The following is a 23387-nucleotide window of genomic DNA, read 5'->3' on the forward strand; positions in this document are numbered from 1 at the left end:
CCCTGACAGCTCTTCCAGGTGTGGGAAAGACTGAGGGACTGAAACGTAAAAGAATATGACTTTGTAGATGAATGTAGTAGGGTGTCAAATGCATAATTATATCTCCACGACATCTGCCACCATGATAGCAGTTGAGCCCAAGCATAGTCTATCTGTAACTTCTGACGTTGGTGACATTCCCATGATTGCTGGCAAATTGTGTATTTGTTCTGCATTTTTATTTTATGTTTTACTATTATGACAGCATTAATGTGAACATTCAAATAATACCACTAAACAGTGCATGGTGGTTTAGGTAGGACTTCATACCCTCATAGAATCCAGGTGGTAACCAGGCGTTGTAGAAGTTTATTGGGTTGGCGAGCTGCAAGACTTATATTTGCGTCTTCCTCTGCTTGGGTCTATTTGTATAGATATGCCTTTATATGCAGTCACAGATGCTCTTGACTTGTATGGTCTCAAGTTCTACTTGTTGCGCTGTTGGTTAGTTGACCGGTGCCCTCAAGCATTGATAGTCATGGCTTAGAGTTGTGATCCCATTAGCAAGTGGAGACCACTGATGTCTACTGGTAGCATTGAACTCTCCACTAGCAAATTCCGCACCACCTTGTGTATTTTCTTAAGTGGTCCTATAATCGTGGCCACCATAACATGACACTTAGGTCCACTTTCATCTGTGATGCTGTGGATGTTTGAGTCTTCCCCATAGCTTGACTATTCCGTTGATTTTATATGTACAACTAATACAACTCATTTGACATCTCTACTTTCTCTTGTTCTTGTCACTTGGTTGTTCAGTCTAGCTGAAGAAGACATCCATTTCAATACATAAGAGCTTCTCATATGAAGGACATTCCATTGTTTTATCTCCTAACTTTGAAGGAAATGCCTGGAGAGTGTGCGCCCAAATTTATTCAGAAAGCTAACACAGGAAAAGATAAGGAAAAAGAAACAAAAAACGGAAAAAAAATATTCCTCTAAAACAATTGAATATACTAAGAGTTGATGAGTTGAACCGTTGTGGGATCAGAGTCTATTGATAACATTCAATTGTCCAGCCCACAGGGTCGGTTCTCTTCTCTTCCCCAATCAGCTCTTTATTGCAGTTACTGTCTCGTAGATTTGCCACAGGGGGCAAAAAGAACAAAGAAAACAAAATAACAAAAAATAGATCTTTGAGTGACTGCGAAAAGTCCATAAAATGTGTCCTTTGTGTTTTTGGCACTGGAAGGGGGGAAGGTCATCATTGCTTCACTAGGCAGTGTGAAGTCTGCTGGTATTATAATCCAGTTGCTCCTAGGGCCATACCTGCACTGTGGCTCATACATGGAATTGTCTGCATGGATTTTGGGAAGTCATGACTGACCACTCTTCCGTTTTCTCCACTTCCTCCTGCTGTTGAAGGTCTTGGTAAGGTTGCCATACGGACCGTTTCCGTTACTGTTTGCTGTGGAATTAAACAGAAACCCTTTTGAGGAGGATAGGGGGGTTAAACCCCTGTCCTTGCCGCTATGTAACATTTTCAAAACATACATTTTTTAAGGATGGAAATACCGTACATGTTTTAATGTAAAAGTATATGCTAAAGACCAAATGGAGATATGGATTATTAATGTTAAATGTAGACCTTTCATCTGACAAGTGCCGTCAATATTGCACTACAAAGCCACACAGATATCATGTCATATGGGAATTTCCATGATAGGATAATGTTCTAGCATGAATTTTTGAACTGGAACCTGTGAATTGTTCCTTCATCCCTATCAGTGATGATTGTGGTGTGATGCTAGTGATGTCTAGGAGCTTGTGCTGCTCCACCAAAATGTGAGCCAAAACTTCTAGAATAGAGAGATGTAGACAAGACACCAAAAACCATGTTCAAGGTATACACCAATGGCGTGCAGCCTCTGGCTTGATAAACAACCCAATTTCACTCAATCTTAAAGATGCCCCTTCACCACCTCCACCTCTTTACTTTCTTTAATAGGTGCCAATCCACTGATTCTGGCAAAGTTGGAATGTTTTCTGTAGTCCTTAGGGTAAGTTCACACTGGGTTTTTTGGTTCGGAACCTGAGGCAGAGGCCGCCTCGGGTTCTGGAAAAAAAAAATATGGGTAGCTGCAACTGGATGCTGATGCACTTCAATGGCATCCAGTCGCGCACTCTGCTCCAGATTAGCCCCAAATGAATGGGCCTAGTCGGAAGGGAGTGTCTTCAGGCAGATGTCACGAGGCGAATCCGCCTGAAACAATGAGCATGTTGCTTCTTTTTTCCAGGAGCTGGAACAAACGGCTCCCAGAAAAAAGAACTGACCAGCTCTCAATGATTTCAATGGGAGCTGTCTTTTTGGTCAGGATTTTGAGGTGGATACGACCTCAAAATCCTGAGCAAAAAAAACCATGTGAACTTACCCTTAGTGTTCCTGAGAAATCATTCCTGCTAGTTTGAGTATCCATTATGCTAAATAGGCTCTCTACCGTCAGTTGGGCAGTGCCAGACTATCTTCCTAGCCCAGGACTGCCCACTTTAATGTAGAGGACCAAATTAGCAAATTGGGTGCTGAAACTAACAGCGTCAATTGCTTAGGAATGGTGGGGGCTAGAGTAAAAATTCCAACTGCATCAGAAACAGTAATGGAGTGTGAATACTTAGTGTTAGTGGAGATGTTGCAAGGTCCTTTTTAAAGGGGTATTTTAACCAGGTGTACAAAAAATATCAATGGTTGAAGTCTCCTTTTAATCCTTCCTACATGAAACTATGGTCCAAAATGACTAGCTGTAGTACAGGAGAAAAAACTAAAGTACACAAATATAATTTTTTGACCATAGTTGATAATATGGTGGGGATCATGCTTGCTAATGTGGAGTCAATTATGCAGTAAGAACACTCTGTATTATGTAAAGAAGGTTATTTTGTAACATAGGAGGGTGATATGACATGAAATGCAATGCCACCTTCATCTTTTTGGATTCACTCCTGGACTTGTAACAAAACTCGATTAGAGCAACCAGCATAGCCAATCCCAGGCCTCCGATCAGGATATAGAAGACTCCCGCAACATTGCTGAGACTTAGTGCACTTGTTTTATCCTGGAACCAGAGATAGAAGATAGGAGCAGGGAAAGGGGGAGGGGAAGAAAGTGTTATAAGAGCAACAAATATGTTGAAAATATTTTAAGTCTTCTTATAAATCCACCTTTCTCATATGCCATTGACCAAGTCATCAAGCCAGCCACATACATCGGCAGCACCATGGAGCACCTTTATGCCTACTGGAATTGGCAATTGGCAGTAGAGGTGTTAAGCCTTTTGGACGCGGGCTTTACACTTTTAATGCACATTCTAGAATAATCTCGTGGGAATAGTTTCTGAATCTATAAAGAGAAATTTCCATGGCTTCAGAAATTACCCATATTTTATAAAGACCGTCCAACAATAGTAAATTGGAGTCAGCGCAAGAGAGGGAATGGCTACTAAATCTTAGCCTTGTACAAATTTGTTGAGCAAAGCAATCGCAATTTATTAGGATTTCTCTTAAGACATCTCAGGTATATTAAAAGCAGTGGTTCTCAACTGGGACCATGAAATGCCTAAAGGTTTAAAGGAATTGACCATTTTGGATCCACTTTGTGTTGTGAATTCAAAAGGGAAGAGTATACTGTAGGATCACATGAGTTAAAGTAAAACAAAAGCATGAAATATTATATCTAATAAGTTAGTATCTTCAAGGTTTTGCTTACTTGAGGTATTCTAGGCCATCATTTACTTTTCAGACTACAGAACTTTTAAAGCTTCCCTTGTATTGTAGGACTTCAGATCAGCAAGTGGTAATTTTTTTTAACTCTTACCCTCAGTGTTGTATACAAATGTACGATAGATAAGTACCGGCTGGTACATGGCATTGTGTACATAATATTATTGGTTGGTTGGGTGGCACATCGTGTTTTTCTGTTTTGACACTACTGAAACTGGTTCGGGAAATGGACCTCAATGTAATTTTTGAAAACAATATCCACCCTCTAGTACTGATATGTGAAGTCATAAATTTGGATCACATTGCCATGTCAAAAAGGCTTGGCATCTGCCACACACAACCAGACCATATCAAACCATTGCAAAATTCTCACATTCTTCCATCATGGACCACATCATTGCATTGCACAGCCTCCAAACCCACCTCCCTCCAGACAACAGCTTTAACTTTAAGCATGCACCCAATGCTGCCCAATGAACACAGTAGTCCCACCATTGCTATTTTAGGGCCTTCTTTAGAAATGCAGAAATGTTGAAGAACCTGGTGATTTGATGTGTGTTTTTGAAGGTCTTTGGGTTTATGAACGGTCATGTATAGCATTGATAATACTATTATTATTAGTGCTAGTACTTTAACTCGATCAATATTCTCCTTGCATAGACATTTTAATGCTAAAGTAACAATACAATGTGATTTAGTGTTAATCCGATGTGTTTCTGTCGAGTGATTTCTGTTGACTCCGATTCAACATGCAATGTGAAAATAATCTTCTTGGAAATGCTTACGACCTGAAGAAATGAAAAAATATATTGATCTTTTTGAGCTAAAGCAAGAACATAAAAAGGGTTATAGCTCACAAACTAAAAGTGATGAAAAGAATAGGATGAAAAGTAAAAATAACATTTATTAGTTTGTAGGTGTTTACCTGAGAATATGCAGCGAATTACGGCTAAGTGTAAGCAAAAGGACAATTGTGGGGGTCATTTTCAATAGGTTCAACTCATAGCAGCTTAGGATACTTCCAGTTAGGACAATCCAGATGGTAGCTGAGTTGTAGTGCGTGCTGAAGGAGGCAACCAATGTAATTCAAGGGGTTGTTTCTTTAAGGCAACATTTGTCCATATGCCCTATAAGGGCCCTACTTGGGAGTTGGGATTCCCCTTTGTTGGTCATTAAGCAGAGCTCCTCCATGTAAGTGGATATTCTTTTCTTCTGATGCATGACAATGACTCAATGTCTATGCCTGCCATGTAATACTATTTTTTTTTTTCATTTTCGCTGTGTAATGCTTAACCAACTGCACCTTCCCCTGGTAAATATTGGCTGTGTCAGGGGTGCCCAAACTCTTTGATGCCCTTTTATACCTAGGTCAGTATTTATGCAAAGGGGGATCCACTAAATCTATCTATACATAACCAATGATAGGATGCTTTACTGTAAGACCAGTGAGATTATGGAACTCTCTGCCACATAATGCTTTGAGGCCTTTTTTGAAATATACAATATCACTAGATGTCTGGACAAAGGGTATTGACAAAAGGACTTTTTATGATTGCCATATTTGGAAGACTGTGTCATATTTCTCCCCAATATGGGGCAGTTGTCTTGCCGCCTCACTGTAGATTGGGGATTTGATGGACTTGGGTTTGTTTCTTTGCAGGTGTTTTGGTCTGGGCTCATGTTCCTGTTGTGACTAGTCATTGCCAACATAGTAAGCTTACATTCATATCTGTGTTGGGTGTCCGTCTGGCGCAGATCTGTAGCAAATCGCCAGACAAAACAATCCTGTAAACTGATTTTTCATCCTCTAATTTTAGTAAAAAACACAAACAACTGACAGACCCCATTATAGTTAATGGGGTTCCTCAGGATCCATTTGCGTCCATCATTTCCCCGTAACATTGTTGTTTACTTTTCCAGCAGTTTAAGTGTCATTGTAGCGTTAAGCTGATACTCTGGTTAGACAGACATTTCCCTGCTCATATCAATCTCTTTTAACTACCGTATTTTTCGGACTATAAGACGCACTTTTTTCCCCAAAAATTTTTGGGGAAAAGAAGGGTGCGTCTTATAGTCTGAAGGTGGCGACTGGCATCCGCTGTACTAGAGAGGCGGATGCCGGGGAGGGATAGACGCCGGGGCCTGAGACATCGCTACGATCCTCTGCCCTGCATGAAGTCAGCAGCGGGAGGAGTGATGCTGTTATTCCGCTCCTCCGTCCCCCCGCCGCTGGCTTCATGCAGGGCAGTGGATCGTAGCGATGTCTCAGGCCCCGGCGTCTATCCCTCCCCGGCATCCGCCTCTCTAGTACAGCGGATGCCGGGTCAGTATCCGTGGCACCTTCTCCCCCGGGGCCGGTCCTCACCGGCCTCGTACCTGTAAAGTTGCAGGCCGGCTCCTGCGTGGCGATATCGCAGGAGCCGACCTGTTCGGGTGACAGCCGGGAGCCTAATGAGGCTCCCAGGCCTGTCACTGCTGTATTAGTATTGCCGCTGGTCTCTATGACCAGCCGCCGTAATACTAATATACAGAATGTCCCATAGACGGCAATACAGTTGTATTGCCGTCTATGGGACTTGCGATCAAGTGACCGCAGGTTCAAGCCCCCGGGGGGGAATAAAATAGTAAAAAAAAAAAAAAAAAAAAGCTTTAAAAATATGAAATAAATAAAAGTTCTAAATCACCTCCTGTTTTTTTTTCAATACAAGGTGATCTAAGCAATAGATATCCCCCAAAATGGTATAACTAAAAAGTACAGCTGGCCCCGCAAAAAAAACGCTCTATGCATCCCCGTACAGCTGCAGGGTCACCTGTCAATGTGGCCTTGCAGCTGTTGCAAAACTACAACTCCCATATATTAAATATTTTACCAGTTTTTGCTTCAAATTTTTTTTCCCCTATTTTCCTCCTCTAAAACCTAGGTGCGTCTTATAGTCAGAAAAATACGGTAATCCAAAAATTCTTGGTCTGACGAGCTTTGGAATATTTTAATAAATGCTATCATTTGATTATATATTTCCACAAACAGTGGGAATTGGAGTTGAAATTGTCTGATGACTTCCTGTTGTAAATGACCCCCAGAAGGTGGATTGTGTTTTATGTGATATGCTACAATTGATATGGAGGAATTGTTCATAGGAATAAGAAACTGATTGGTTGGGTAAAGTATTTTTTATATATTTTTTTAAATTTGAACTAATTTCCTATAAATTCAGTTAATTATGATTTGTTTCAGCTCAAACAAGTTCAGTACAAACCACGTCTTAAATTGACTTAAAAAATAGTGTAGAACACGGTCAGGGCTCCTAGGAACCTATCTATAAAACATAGTGTATACACTGCCAGGGCTCCTAGGAACCTATCTATAAAACATAGTGTAGAACACTGTCAGGGCTTCTAGGAACCTATCTATAAAACATAGTGTATACACTGCCAGGGCTCCTAGGAACCTATCTATAAAACATAGTGTAGAACACTGTCAGGGCTTCTAGGAACCTATCTATAAAACATAGTGTAGAACACTGTCAGGACTCCTAGGAACCTATCTATAAAACATATTGTAGAACACTGTGAGGGCTCCTAGGAACCTAATTAAAAACATATTGTAGAACACTGTGAGGGCTCCTAGGAACCTAATTAAAAACATAGTGTAGAACACTGTCAGGGCTTCTAGGACCCTATCTATAAAATATAGTGCACAACATTGTCAGGACTCATAAAATTGGGAATTTTATGTTAATTTCACAATTCAAATATCCCATAAAACACAATTCAGCTCAACATATCAAAATTAAATGAATGTGAATATGAATCAAATAATCGAAAATTAAAGACAAAAATATTATGTGTGTTCCTTTTCTGTAGGAAACTTCAGATACATACAAAGTTTATTATTATACTATTCCCTGTACTTCCACATCATTCTATTAGGGTATATTGATGATTTAATAACGTTTATTAGATTTCAAGTATTTATCATATTTTTTTTCCCTATTTAATCTTTGTAATATTTTTAACTATGTATACTATAGTAAGAATTAATGTGTACAGTTCTAGCTCAGCATTCAGAGCATAGTGGTGAGTGATTTAAAGATGGTGGTGAGAGTCCAAATGGATATTTGTAATATTGGAGACGATCAATAGTATTTGCAATCCGAAAGACAATATCATGGGATGTAAATATGGGTACAATTGGGATATAAATGATAAAGAAACCCCACTTTTTTATTACAGATAGTGCCAAATTACATGAAAAAGATTAAAGAATAAACTTCTGCATTTTTACATAAAAACTAAACCAAAATAGTTAGAGTTTCAGAAAGTTCTCTTTACGTGACCTCCTAATTTCTAGAAGTTTTCTCCCAGGTGCACACTAAAACTATTCGCAGGGTTGGTTGAGCTGTATTATCAATCCATTAAATGATAAAATGGATTTTACAGATTGTAGCAGATTGTCGGACAGATGTTTTATAATATGGGTCGTAAGATAAAGACAGGAGAGCTCTAGAGATATGATGAATGATGACTTAGGTACTCGAATACACAAAGTCCTGCTAAAAATTTAACTACACTATATAAAATTAGCGCACAAAAATTTACATTTCAAAAATAGCACCACCGTTGTTCACAGGCTGTGTCTGGTAATGCAGATCTTTCCAACCCAAGTCAATAGCATGTAGATGCAATACTACACACAGCCTGTAGGCCATTGTTTAAAAATTAACATTTCAAAGTGATTTTGTTAATTATACTTTAGGTTGTGGATTTTTAAGTAATAAGATAATTAAGCATTCATCAAAAAAAATAATTGAAATTCAAAATTGTAATTTATTTCAAATATTTTTATATCTTAATTTAATTGGGAATTGGAGGACTTTTTAAGATACAAAATACATTAAAAAAAGAAAAGAAGATTGTTCAAATGTGTATTTTAGTGCATTTTTCTGGGAAGTATATACATAAGACATAAAAAATTAAAAAATATACATTTTTTTTAAATTACAAATTTTAAATATACAGTTTTTTACTATAATTTTATATAGTTTTTATATAACAAAGTATTTTTGGGTTTAGTATGTCAACATGTTAATATTGTTAGATATATGAGATATCTGTTTTTGTGTGGGGTTAAGTGTTTCCATGGATCAAGTTGTCAACAGGAACCTGAAAAAAAGACACATGACTTGCTGCAGTAAATTTACGTAAGAAAATAAAACTCTGTTAACCAATCAGAAGGCCCCTGCAGCATCATGTGATCATTGGCGGGAACTCTGTTATGGGCGTGACTAACCTTACTTCCGGAGTCTTTGCTTCCACATTCCCCTTTATCGTACCACCATTTGCTTTTCAGCTTGTCTAAGACGCCTTGCTCACTGAGTTTCAATACCGCTAGGTTTACAGCACCTCTTCAAACCATGGGAAATAACATAAATAACATCACCAATGTTATTTTATGTTATTCAGTAGCATAGCAACATTTCATTGAGGCATTCATTGACGTATGCGTGAACCATGACAAAGTGATACGCTTCAATACTCTATCAAGCGTCCCCACCCATACCCTCCATCCCCTAGTACCCATCTCTCCCCTCTCTTCCAGCCAAGCCAGATGAGTATTAACTATATCACTTTGAGTAACCAGCAACACCCGTCCCTTGCCGGTGGATGACCCACTTTCTTGCACCCGGTGACTTGGTTGCCTAATTTCTTCTTGGTTGGGTGAAGGCAACTCAACGAGTCAAATATTTGGTGCATGTAGTGGAATGTGGGCATACACGGACTCCATACATTGCAATATTAGATTGGGAATAAAATATCAATAATATTATGTAATTTTTCCCGAAATTTGCTACATAGATACCTAGTATAAAAACTCAATATGCATTAAAGCTTCTTGAAGTATCCTTTCTGCCTCCTATGTAATATGAATGGAGTGTGTACTTGGATAACATTTTTGTGTTAATTTTTTTCAAAAACATCCATAACATCACTAGTCTTTAGTATGGTTTTCTGTATTTTCTGTCTATCTGTAGAATAAAATGGCACCGGGGCCTTGGCATAAAGGAGTATAGAGCAGTTGCTGGTTACTATCATGCTGTTTTGTTACCCGCTAGTTTGTTCTTACTGGGGCTGACCTTGGAATCACCTCCCCCGCTGCCGCATTCTCCCTTGTCGTACCACCATTTGTTTTTCAATTTGTCCAAAAGCCCCTGCTCGTTCAGTTTTAATACTGCCAGGTTTACTGGATTTCTTTAAAAATGAATAGATAACACTTGATAAGTTACAGCTTGAGAAATCACTCATGAGGTCATGAGACAAAGGATAGGTGAACCAGCTGCAAGTTTCATCCTATACCACCATGTGCCCCCATCCCTGCTCCAGCTCCGTCACTGCAGTGCATGCAAGTCTTCAGGAAAATGGCATCTTATAAGGACATTTGTATACACTGTGTCTATAATATACATCTCAAATATGTTTTACAGATCTGCAGTGTATTTGCAGGCAAGCGTATCGACATGCTGAGTACCGGTAGTTTTAGAGCCATGCATGTGGACCCATTGCAATGCAGCCATATACAGCCAGGGTGCTACCAAGATTTCCATGATAGACTCAGTAGTTTTTAATTCCTTTTATCTTAAATTAACTATCTACAACATTGTGAGTAAGTCTAAAAATTGTATTTGATATGTGAATAAAAAGGAAGGATTTTTCAACAGAACATGACTTAAAGGGAACCTCTTACCACCTTTACCAACTCCAACTCATTGAATCCTTCAATAGGATCTGGTCCACTGATCTTGGGACTGTTGGAATTTTTTCACTTGCCCCCATTATTTTTCGTGAGCAATAATTTCTGTTAGTTTCATCTTAATTTTGCTCTATACTGCCAACTGGGAGGTCCCTGTCTTTCTGCTCCAGCCCAAGACCGCCCAACTGCCAGTAGAGAACATAACTGTGCTGAAACTAACAAAAATGACTGCTCAGGAATAGTGGGGGCTAAATAAAAAATTCCAACTACACCAGAATCAGTGAAGCGACACCTATTGAATATCACAATAATTTTGTAGTTGGTGGAGGTGGTGAAAGGTCTTCTTTAAATAGTGGTTAGTTGGTTTAAATAGGGTACTTTCCAGGTGTATATGGGCCATTGGATTACAGAATTGTACTCTGGATCCTTCCTCAGCTCGATAAACATAGAATGTGATTACCTAAATCATGTTGAGTATCTCAAGCCATGTGTGCTGGGTCATTTGCTGTTGACACCAACGCTATTAAAAATGTGTAAAACATTTGGTGAGCGGATGAAACCAAAGCCCAAACAGTTGAAAGGCTCATAGGTCCCAATTCACCACATCCAGAGGAGGGGACCAACAGTGAACCTTCATTATGGACCTCTATCAGAAGCCACCATAATAGTTGAGATTCCTGTCACACCATGGGTCACAGCCCAGTCAGAAGACGTAAGACTAAGTATCTTGTAGAAGAGGTAGGACTTCATTCCAAAAGTGGCACCAATATTTTATTCTAAGAGTCTTAATAAGTCAGTGACATGTATCTTAGCATAACTAAAGAACTATCACTAGTTATGCAACTACTGGAACCACTAACAATGTCTTGTAGTGACTAATATCTACAAATTGTAGGCAAATATACATGGTGAACATCTGCAAACATCTCTGATTTTTAATAGACTGTCACCAGAACTCAGAATAGCAACCTAGCCTGGCAGATAGATAGGTTAGGGCCACCCTGAATCACTGCCCCCATTGCTGAGATATTGCAGCTATATTATATAATATATTAGCAGGGTGTATATTTTTATTAACCTTCTTTTTAAACTCCCTAATCCTCAGTGATAACCCTGCCCCTTTCATGGTCCAGACTTTTGGCAAGTATGTAATGTTATATCTAAAAAAGGTATACTCATACAGTACTCCCACCATTACAGTTCCCCAGGCGTTGTTAACCAAAAAAATTAGGGATATTTACCTAATATGGCAATATTTGAGTTGAAGGCAAAGGTAGACTGACCATTTGGGCCTTAGAACTGTGCTCAATGATCCATGGGAAGAGGAGGTCCAATGTTATGTGGTTTCTTAGAGAAATTAGACCAAAATACCTTTCAAATTTCTTCTTCTGGACCATTATTGTGTTAGAGACTGGGCCCACCAAAGGAACCTCTGGTACACTTGTGGGTCAGTCCAACACTGAAATAGCCTTCAAACTTGGTGTCTTCTACTGGACCATTATTGTGTGAGAGTCTTGGATCCTTTTGTTGTTTGGTGGGCCAGTCCAACACATGCGAGGGGTCAATAATGCTTAATGCCTGTGGTCCCAAATAATTCTTAGTCAACTTGATGGTAGTGCTCCCAAAGAGGTAAGCGACAAACCCTTCAGAGTACGTGATAGTGGCCATATTGTCATCTAATGTTCTCAGAAACAGACCGATTATTACTTATAACTTTATATTATCTTCAATATCGTTTGAGATTTAGCCTTCATCAGCGTATTAGAACTATGTCCATCATCTCAGTTGTATGGTCATAGATGTCTATGGGGCCATACTGTACTGTGTATATGTGGCCTATGACCCATCTATGATCAGAAGAGATCCTAAAACCTGCCCAATGTGAACATTTCCCAGCCATTGCTTGAAACACCATTTCCATACCAAAGCTGCGCCTCTGAGTCTCATTGAAACAATTATGTATTTTTCTCATTGTCTCTAATAAGTACATTATACACCTGATTAACCTCGGCACATAATAATTTCTTTGTGACCTTCTACGGAGCACATTAATTCATGGCGCTAATGTACAAGTTAATGATGAATTTGCCTAAAACAATTTATCTAAACATTACTTTTATTACAACATAGCCATTGTTAACCTTGGTGACGGAGCTGTAGCTTTACTACGTTGAGCAGCAGCAAAAGGGAGAACAATTGCGGCTTTGTAATATGGGTTTATTAATCTACTGGAGGAAGCAGGATGGATCTTGCAGTGGGAAAAAATAGTTACGTGAAAGCTAATTACTGGACAACGGTCATGGTCAACTGGAATATTGACCATCGTGTTCCTTTAAGACCTCCATGTTATCCCTGTTCCTTGGCAGCGGGGGGCTGGGGTGAGGTGGCTCATGTTTTGGAAAGCATATAGGGAAGAAATAGAGATTAAACTGGATCACCAATCCTTCTGAGTGATTCTCTAATGACACAGAACACACATACACAGACCAAACCTTTAGCAATGAGCCTAAGGCTGTAACAGGTGGAACATATGAGATATGAAAGCGGGGGAACAGGGCTTCCGGCTCAGGGTAAGTAACAAGGCCCATCAGCCATGCATTGAATGGATCATGGATGTCTGAGATGAGATGGAGATGGAGGAAAGTCATGTTTTATCCTAATGTATTTGAATTTACTTTGGTTAAAGTGGTTTGACAACTCTGTTTCTAGCTGCAGATACTTGACAACATTGGGTGTTGAATTACATAGTTTCCAAGTCAAAGAATTACAATTGGGTCCACAATATATTCTATGAACACAGCAGCCACCAATATAGGAATAGGTAATTAAATAACTTATATGAAGGCTCTGTTCACACTTCAGCTAGGTGCTTTATTACATACATTGCTATTCTACTCCTCAAGAAGATGAGAACCAAAAAGGAATCTTACAGATGCCACTATAGGTTAATAACGTTCATTGGTCATGTGATGTTCATTAGAGATGAGCGAACAGTGTTCTATCGAACTCATGTTCGATCGGATATTAGGCTGTTCGGCATGTTCGAATCGAATCGAACACCGCGTGGTAAAGTGCGCCATTACTCGATTCCCCTCCCACCTTCCCTGGCGCCTTTTTTGCTCCAATAACAGCGCAGGGTAGGTGGGACAGGAACTACGACACCGGTGACGTTGAAAAAAGTAGGCAAAACCCATTGGCTGCCGAATACATGTGACCTCTAATTTAAAAGAACAGCGCCGCCCAGGTTCGCGTCATTCTGAGCTTGCAATTCACCGAGGACGGAGGTTTCCGTCCAGCTAGCTAGGGCTTAGATTCTGGGTAGGCAGGGACAGGCTAGGATAGGAAGGAGAAGACAACCAACAGCTCTTGTAAGAGCTAAATTCCAGGGAGAAGCTTGTCAGTGTAACGTGGCACTGACGGGCTCAATCGCCGCAACCCAGCTTTCCCAGGATCCTGAATGGAATACACTGTCAGTGTATTCCCGTATACCCGATATATACCCCGATACCCGTTCCAACGGTGTGCCCCCCACCTTCACCCCAGAAATACCCTGCAAGTCCCCTAGCAATAGAATTGGGGCTATATACACCCACAATTTTTACTACTGGTATACAGTGCCATTGTCTGACTGGGAATTCAAAGAATATATTGGGAATACAAATACCCTCATTTCTTGCTACTGCCATATAGTGCCAGTGTCTGACTGGGAATTCAAAGAATATATTGGGGTTACGTGCACCCACAATTTTTACTACTGGTATACAGTGCCATTGTCTGACTGGGAATTCAAAGAATATATTGGGAATACAAATACCCTCATTTCTTGCTACTGCCATATAGTGCCAGTTTCTGACTGGTAATTCAAAGAATATATTGGGGTTACGTGCACCCACAATTTTTACTACTGGTATACAGTGCCATTGTCTGACTGGGAATTCAAAGAATATATTGGGAATACAAATACCCTCATTTCTTGCTACTGCCATATAGTGCCAGTGTCTGACTGGGAATTCAAAGAATATATTGGGGTTACGTGCACCCACAATTTTTACTACTGGTATACAGTGCCATTGTCTGACTGGGAATTCAAAGAATATATTGGGGTTATAAATACCCTCATTTCTTGCTACTGCCATATAGTGCCAGTTTCTGACTGGTAATTCAAAGAATATATTGGGGTTACGTGCACCCACAATTTTTACTACTGGTATACAGTGCCATTGTTTGACTGGGAATTCAAAGAGTATATTGGGAATACAAATACCCTCATTTCTTGCTACTGCCATATAGTGCCAGTTTCTGACTGGTAATTCAAAGAATATATTGGGGTTACGTGCACCCACAATTTTTACTACTGGTATACAGTGCCATTGTCTGACTGGGAATTCAAAGAGTATATTGGGAATACAAATACCCTCATTTCTTGCTACTGCCATATAGTGCCAGTTTCTGACTGGTAATTCAAAGAATATATTGGGGTTACGTGCACCCACAATTTTTACTACTGGTATACAGTGCCATTGTCTGACTGGGAATTCAAAGAATATATTGGGGTTATAAATACCCTCATTTCTTGCTACTGCCATATAGTGCCAGTTTCTGACTGGTAATTCAAAGAATATATTGGGGTTACGTGCACCCACAATTTTTACTACTGGTATACAGTGCCATTGTCTGACTGGGAATTCAAAGAGTATATTGGGAATACAAATACCCTCATTTCTTGCTACTGCCATATAGTGCCAGTTTCTGACTGGGAATTCAAAGAATATATTGGGGTTACGTGCACCCACAATTTTTACTACTGGTATACAGTGCCATTGTCTGACTGGGAATTCAAAGAATATATTGGGGTTATAAATACCCTCATTTCTTGCTACTGCCATATAGTGCCAGTTTCTGACTGGTAATTCAAAGAATATATTGGGGTTACGTGCACCCACAATTTTTACTACTGGTATACAGTGCCATTGTCTGACTGGGAATTCAAAGAGTATATTGGGAATACAAATACCCTCATTTCTTGCTACTGCCATATAGTGCCAGTTTCTGACTGGTAATTCAAAGAATATATTGGGGTTACGTGCACCCACAATTTTTACTACTGGTATACAGTGCCATTGTCTGACTGGGAATTCAAAGAATATATTGGGGTTATAAATACCCTCATTTCTTGCTACTGCCATATAGTGCCAGTTTCTGACTGGTAATTCAAAGAATATATTGGGGTTACGTGCACCCACAATTTTTACTACTGGTATACAGTGCCATTGTCTGACTGGGAATTCAAAGAGTATATTGGGAATACAAATACCCTCATTTCTTGCTACTGCCATATAGTGCCAGTTTCTGACTGGGAATTCAAAGAATATATTGGGGTTACGTGCACCCACAATTTTTACTACTGGTATACAGTGCCATTGTCTGACTGGGAATTCAAAGAATATATTGGGGTTATAAATACCCTCATTTCTTGCTACTGCCATATAGTGCCAGTTTCTGACTGGTAATTCAAAGAATATATTGGGGTTACGTGCACCCACAATTTTTACTACTGGTATACAGTGCCATTGTCTGACTGGGAATTCAAAGAGTATATTGGGAATACAAATACCCTCATTTCTTGCTACTGCCATATAGTGCCAGTTTCTGACTGGGAATTCAAAGAATATATTGGGGTTACGTGCACCCACAATTTTTACTACTGGTATACAGTGCCATTGTCTGACTGGGAATTCAAAGAATATATTGGGGTTATAAATACCCTCATTTCTTGCTACTGCCATATAGTGCCAGTTTCTGACTGGTAATTCAAAGAATATATTGGGGTTACGTGCACCCACAATTTTTACTACTGGTATACAGTGCCATTGTCTGACTGGGAATTCAAAGAATATATTGGGGTTATAAATACCCTCATTTCTTGCTACTGCCATATAGTGCCAGTTTCTGACTGGGAATTCAAAGAATATATTGGGGTTACGTGCACCCACAATTTTTACTACTGGTATACAGTGCCATTGTCTGACTGGGAATTCAAAGAATATATTGGGGTTATAAATACCCTCATTTCTTGCTACTGCCATATAGTGCCAGTTTCTGACTGGTAATTCAAAGAATATATTGGGGTTACGTGCACCCACAATTTTTACTACTGGTATACAGTGCCATTGTCTGACTGGGAATTCAAAGAGTATATTGGGAATACAAATACCCTCATTTCTTGCTACTGCCATATAGTGCCAGTTTCTGACTGGGAATTCAAAGAATATATTGGGGTTACGTGCACCCACAATTTTTACTACTGGTATACAGTGCCATTGTCTGACTGGGAATTCAAAGAATATATTGGGGTTATAAATACCCTCATTTCTTGCTACTGCCATATAGTGCCAGTTTCTGACTGGTAATTCAAAGAATATATTGGGGTTACGTGCACCCACAATTTTTACTACTGGTATACAGTGCCATTGTCTGACTGGGAATTCAAAGAGTATATTGGGAATACAAATACCCTCATTTCTTGCTACTGCCATATAGTGCCAGTTTCTGACTGGGAATTCAAAGAATATATTGGGGTTACGTGCACCCACAATTTTTACTACTGGTATACAGTGCCATTGTCTGACTGGGAATTCAAAGAATATATTGGGGTTATAAATACCCTCATTTCTTGCTACTGCCATATAGTGCCAGTTTCTGACTGGTAATTCAAAGAATATATTGGGGTTACGTGCACCCACAATTTTTACTACTGGTATACAGTGCCATTGTCTGACTGGGAATTCAAAGAGTATATTGGGAATACAAATACCCTCATTTCTTGCTACTGCCATATAGTGCCAGTTTCTGACTGGGAATTCAAAGAATATATTGGGGTTACGTGCACCCACAATTTTTACTACTGGTATACAGTGCCATTGTCTGACTGGGAATTCAAAGAATATATTGGGGTTATAAATACCCTCATTTCTTGCTACTGCCATATAGTGCCAGTTTCTGACTGGGAATTCAAAGAATATATTGGGGTTACGTGCACCCACAATTTTTACTACTGGTATACAGTGCCATTGTCTGACTGGGAATTCAAAGAATATATTGGGGTTATAAATACCCTCATTTCTTGCTACTGCCATATAGTGCCAGTTTCTGACTGGTAATTCAAAGAATATATTGGGGTTACGTGCACCCACAATTTTTACTACTGGTATACAGTGCCATTGTCTGACTGGGAATTCAAAGAGTATATTGGGAATACAAATACCCTCATTTCTTGCTACTGCCATATAGTGCCAGTTTCTGACTGGTAATTCAAAGAATATATTGGGGTTACGTGCACCCACAATTTTTACTACTGGTATACAGTGCCATTGTCTGACTGGGAATTTAAAGAGTATATTGGGAATACAAATACCCTCATTTCTTGCTACTGCCATATAGTGCCAGTGTCTGACTGGGAATTCAAAGAATATATTGGGGTTACGTGCACCCACAATTTTTACTACTGGTATACAGTGCCAATTTCTAACTAGGAATTCAAAATGCGCAAGGCTCCCGGAAAGGGACGTGGACGAGGCCGTGGGCGAGGTCGGGGGAATGGTTCTGGGGAGCAAGGTAGCAGTGAAGCCACAGGGCGTCCCGTGCCTACTCCTGTGGGGCAGCAAGCATTGCGCCACTCCACAGTGCCAGGGTTGCTTGCCACATTAACTAAACTGCAGGGTACAAACCTTAGTAGGCCCGAGAACCAGGAACAGGTCTTGCAATGGCTGTCAGAGAACGCTTACAGCACATTGTCCAGCAGCCAGTCAGACTCTGCCTCCTCTCCTCCTATTACCCAACAGTCTTGTCTTCCTTCCTCCCAAAATTCCGAAGCTTTACAGAACAATAACCCAAACTGTCCCTGCTCCCCAGAGCTGTTCTCCGCTCCTTTCATTGTCCCTCAACCTGCCTCTCCACGTCACGATTCCACGAACCTAACAGAGGAGCATCTGTGTCCAGATGCTCAAACACTAGAGTCTCCTCCATCTCCGTTCGATTTGGTGGTGGATGACCAGCAACCCACCCTCATCGACGATGATGTGACGCAGTTGCCGTCAGGGCATCCAGTTGACCGGCGCATTGTGCGGGAGGAGGAGATGAGACAGGAGTTGGAAGAGGAAGTGGTGGATGATGAGGACACTGACCCGACCTGGACAGGGGGGATGTCAAGCGGGGAAAGTAGTGTGGATGTTGAGGCAGGTGCAGCACCAAAAAGGGTAGCTAGAGGCAGAGGCAGAGGTCAGCAGCTTAGGCGAAGCCAGGCCACACCCGGAATCTCCCAAGATGTTCCAGTTCGTACCCAGCCCCGAAAAACTCCCACCTCGAGGGCACGTTTCTCGAAGGTGTGGAGTTTTTTCAAGGAATGCGCCGAGGACAGATATAGTGTTGTCTGCACAATTTGCCTCTCGAAATTGATTAGGGGCTCTGAGAAGAGCAACCTGTCCACCACTTCAATGCGCCGTCATTTGGAATCCAAGCACTGGAATCAGTGGCAGGCAGCAACGGCAGGACAAAGGCCGCCTGCCGTTCACGCCACTGCCACTGCCTCTGCCACTGCCTCTGCCTCTGCCACTGCCACTGCTGACTGTGCTGGCGATGCACTCCAGAGGACGAGCCAGGACACCACTTCATCTGCCTCCGCCACTTTGTTGACTTCTACCTCATCCTCCCCTGGTCCTGTCTTATCTCCTTCTCCTGCACCATCAAAGGCACCATCAGGCGTTTCTTTACAACAACCCACCATCTCTCAGACATTGGAGCGGTGGCAGAAATACACTGCTAACCACCCACACGCGCAAGCCTTGAACGCCAACATCGCTAAACTGCTGGCCCAGGAGATGTTGGCCTTCCGGCTTGTTGAAACTCCCGCCTTCCTGGACCTGATGGCAACTGCGGCACCTCGCTATGCCGTCCCTAGCCGTCACTACTTCTCCCGGTGTGCCGTCCCCGCCTTGCACCAGCACGTGTCACTCAACATCAGGCGGGCCCTTAGTTCCGCGCTTTGCACAAAGGTCCACTTGACCACCGACGCGTGGACAAGTGCATGCGGACAGGGACGCTACATTTCACTGACGGCACACTGGGTGAATGTAGTTGAGGCTGGGACTGCTTCCCAAACTGGCCCGGTGTACCTCGTCTCCCCGCCTAACATTCCTGGCAGGGACACGAGAAGAACACCCCCCTCCTCCTCCTCCTCTACCGCCTCCTCCTCCGCCACCGCCTCCTCCTCCGCCACCGCCTCCTCCTCCGCTGTTAGATTGACCCCAGCTACGAGTTGGAAACGTTGCAGCACTGGCGTTGGTAGACGTCAGCAGGCTGTGCTGAAGCTGATCAGCTTGGGGGACAGACAGCACACTGCCTCCGAGGTGAGGGATGCCCTCCTCGATGAGACGGCAATATGGTTTGAGCCGCTGCACCTGGGCCCAGGCATGGTCGTTTGTGATAACGGCCGGAACCTGGTAGCAGCTCTGGAGCTTGCCGGACTCCAACATGTTCCATGCCTGGCCCACGTCTTCAACCTAGTGGTGCAACGTTTCCTAAAGAGCTACCCCAATGTTCCAGAGCTACTGGTGAAAGTGCGGCGCATGTGCGCCCACTTTCGCAAGTCGACAGTAGCCGCTGCTAGCTTAAAATCTCTCCAGCAACGCCTGCATGTGCCACAACACCGGCTTTTGTGCGACGTCCCCACACGCTGGAACTCAACGTTTCAGATGTTGAATAGAGTGGTTGAGCAGCAGAGACCTTTGATGGAATACCAGCTACAAAACCCTAGGGTGCCACAAAGTCAGCTGCCTCAGTTTCACATCCATGAGTGGCCATGGATGAGAGACCTTTGTGACATCCTACGGGTCTTTGAGGAGTCCACAAGGAGGGTGAGCTCTGAGGATGCGATGGTGAGCCTTACAATCCCGCTCTTGTGTGTTCTGAGAGAATCCCTGATTGACATCAGGGATAACTCAGATCACACAGAGGAGTTAGGGATAGCATCCGATCCGTCACAGCTGGAGAGTAGGTCCACACATCTGTCCGCTTCACTGCGTTTAATGGAGGAGGAGGAGGAGGAGGAGGAGGAAGAAGAGTTGTCCGATGATGTGATGGTGATACAGGAGGCTTCCGGGCAACTTCGAATCGTCCCATTGTTGCAGCGCGGATGGGTAGACATGGAGGATGAGGAGGAAATGGAGATTGAACTTTCCGGTGGGGCCAGAGGAGTCATGCCAACTAACACTGTGGCAGACATGGCTGAGTTCATGTTGGGGTGCTTTACAACCGACAAGCGTATTGTCAAAATCATGGAGGACAACCAGTACTGGATCTTTGCTATCCTTGACCCCCGGTATAAAAACAACATCTCGTCTTTTATTCCGGTAGAGGGGAGGGCCAATCGCATCAATGCTTGCCACAGGCAATTGGTGCAGAATATGATGGAGATGTTTCCAGCATGTGACGTTGGCGGCAGGGAGGGCAGTTCCTCCAGTAGGCAACCAAGTTCTCACCGGTCCACACAAACGAGGGGCACACTGTCTAAGGTCTGGGACACCTTGATGGCACCCCCTCGCCAAAGTGCCGCCACGGAGGGTCCTAGTGTCACCAGGCGTGAGAAGTATAGGCGCATGTTGCGGGAATACCTTTCCGACCACAGCCCTGTCCTCTCCGACCCCTCTGCGCCCTACACGTATTGGGTGTCGAAGTTGGACCTGTGGCTTGAACTTGCCCTATATGCCTTGGAGGTGCTGTCCTGTCCTGCCGCCAGTGTCCTATCTGAGAGGGTGTTCAGTGCAGCCGGTGGCATCATCACTGACAAGCGCACCCGTCTGTCAGCTGAGAGTGCCGACCGGCTCACTTTGATAAAAATGAACCACCACTGGATAGAGCCTTCATTTTTGTGCCCACCTGTGTAAAGCACCCCAACATGAAACTCCATGTCTGTACTCAACCTCTCCAATTCCTCCGCATCCTCATACTCATCCACCATAAGCGTTGCACAATTCTGCTAATACTAGGCTCCCTCCAACATGATTTCCCCCAACTCTGCTGGTTAGAGGCTCCCTCCACCCTGATTTCCACCAACTCTGCTGGTTAGAGGCTCCCTCCACCCTGCTTTCCCACAACTCTGCTGGTTAGAGGCTCCTTCCACCATGAATTTGCCAAAACTGGGCTGTTTAGAGGCTCCCTCCACCATGAATTGGTCCAAACTGGGCTGGTTAGAGGCTCCCTCCACCATTAATTGGTCCAAACTGGGCTGGTTAGAGGCTCCCTCCACCATGAATTTGCCCAAACTGGGCTGTTTAGAGGCTCCCTCCACCATGAATTTGCCCAAACTGGGCTGTTTAGAGGCTCCCTCCACCATGAATTGGTCCAAACTGGGTTTTTTAGAGGCTCCCTCCACCATGAATTGGTCCAAACTGGGCTGGTTAGAGGCTCCCTCCACCATGAATTGATCCAAACTGGGGTGGTTAGAGGCTCCCTCCACCATTAATTGGTCCAAACTGGGCTGGTTAGAGGCTCCCTCCACCATTAATTGGTCCAAACTGGGCTGGTTAGAGGCTCCCTCCACCATTAATTGGTCCAAACTGGGCTGGTTAGAGGCTCCCTCCACCATGAATTTGCCCAAACTGGGCTGTTTAGAGGCTCCCTCCACCATGAATTTGCCCAAACTGGGCTGGTTAGAGGCTCCCTCCACCATGAATTGGTCCAAACTGGGGTTTTTAGAGGCTCCCTCCACCATGAATTGGTCCAAACTTGGCTGTTTAGAGGCTCCCTCCACCATGAATTTGCCCAAACTGGGCTGTTTAGAGGCTCCCTCCACCATGAATTGGTCCAAACTGGGTTTTTTAGAGGCTCCCTCCACCATGAATTGGTCCAAACTGGGCTGGTTAGAGGCTCCCTCCACCATGAATTGATCCAAACTGGGGTGGTTAGAGGCTCCCTCCACCATTAATTGGTCCAAACTGGGCTGGTTAGAGGCTCCCTCCACCATTAATTGGTCCAAACTGGGCTGGTTAGAGGCTCCCTCCACCATTAATTGGTCCAAACTGGGCTGGTTAGAGGCTCCCTCCACCATGAATTTGCCCAAACTGGGCTGTTTAGAGGCTCCCTCCACCATGAATTTGCCCAAACTGGGCTGGTTAGAGGCTCCCTCCACCATGAATTGGTCCAAACTGGGGTTTTTAGAGGCTCCCTCCACCATGAATTGGTCCAAACTTGGCTGTTTAGAGGCTCCCTCCACCATTAATTGGTCCAAACTGGGCTGGTTAGAGGCTCCCTCCACCATGAATTGGTCCAAACTGGGTTTTTTAGAGGCTCCCTCCACCATGAATTTGCCCAAACTGGGCTGTTTAGAGGCTCCCTCCACCATGAATTTGCCCAAACTGGGCTGGTTAGAGGCTCCCTCCACCATGAATTGGTCCAAACTGGGGTTTTTAGAGGCTCCCTCCACCATGAATTGGTCCAAACTTGGCTGTTTAGAGGCTCCCTCCACCATGAATTGGTCCAAACTGGGGTGGTTAGAGGCTCCCTCCACCATTAATTGGTCCAAACTGGGCTGGTTAGAGGCTCCCTCCACCATTAATTGGTCCAAACTGGGCTGGTTAGAGGCTCCCTCCACCATGAATTGGTCCAAACTGGGTTTTTTAGAGGCTCCCTCCACCATGAATTTGCCCAAACTGGGCTGTTTAGAGGCTCCCTCCACCATGAATTGGTCCAAACTGGGCTGGTTAGAGGCTCCCTCCACCATGAATTTCCCAAAACTTGGCTGTTTAGAGGCTCCCTCCACCATTAATTGGTCCAAACTGGGCTGGTTAGAGGCTCCCTCCACCATGAATTGGTCCAAACTGGGCTGGTTAGA

The 23387-nt window shown here is 42.8% G+C and overlaps 1 protein-coding gene across 4 annotated transcripts in view; it reads right to left on the reverse strand.

The window, feature by feature from the left end:
- Nucleotides 1-1147: 1147 nt before the first annotated feature.
- GRIA1 (glutamate ionotropic receptor AMPA type subunit 1) overlaps nucleotides 1148-23387 on the reverse strand; it is a 249225-nt gene continuing 226985 nt past the window's right edge. For 2 of the 4 annotated variants that reach the window (XM_075274854.1, XM_075274851.1), the window contains exons 14-16: nucleotides 9044-9158; nucleotides 2955-3089; nucleotides 1148-1468 (exon numbers count right to left, since the gene is read on the reverse strand). In XM_075274854.1, the coding sequence (XP_075130955.1) occupies nucleotides 1280-1468; nucleotides 2955-3089; nucleotides 9044-9158 (439 nt within the window). In that variant the 3' untranslated portion in view covers nucleotides 1148-1279. Of the gene's footprint in view, nucleotides 1469-2954; nucleotides 3090-9043; nucleotides 9159-9887; nucleotides 10003-23387 lie in introns of all 4 variants that reach the window. The other 2 variants (XM_075274853.1, XM_075274850.1) reach the window with 1 other exon arrangement.

This window comes from Leptodactylus fuscus, chromosome 5 (genome assembly GCF_031893055.1).
Source record: "Leptodactylus fuscus isolate aLepFus1 chromosome 5, aLepFus1.hap2, whole genome shotgun sequence".
Classification (NCBI taxonomy): domain Eukaryota; kingdom Metazoa; phylum Chordata; class Amphibia; order Anura; family Leptodactylidae; genus Leptodactylus; species Leptodactylus fuscus.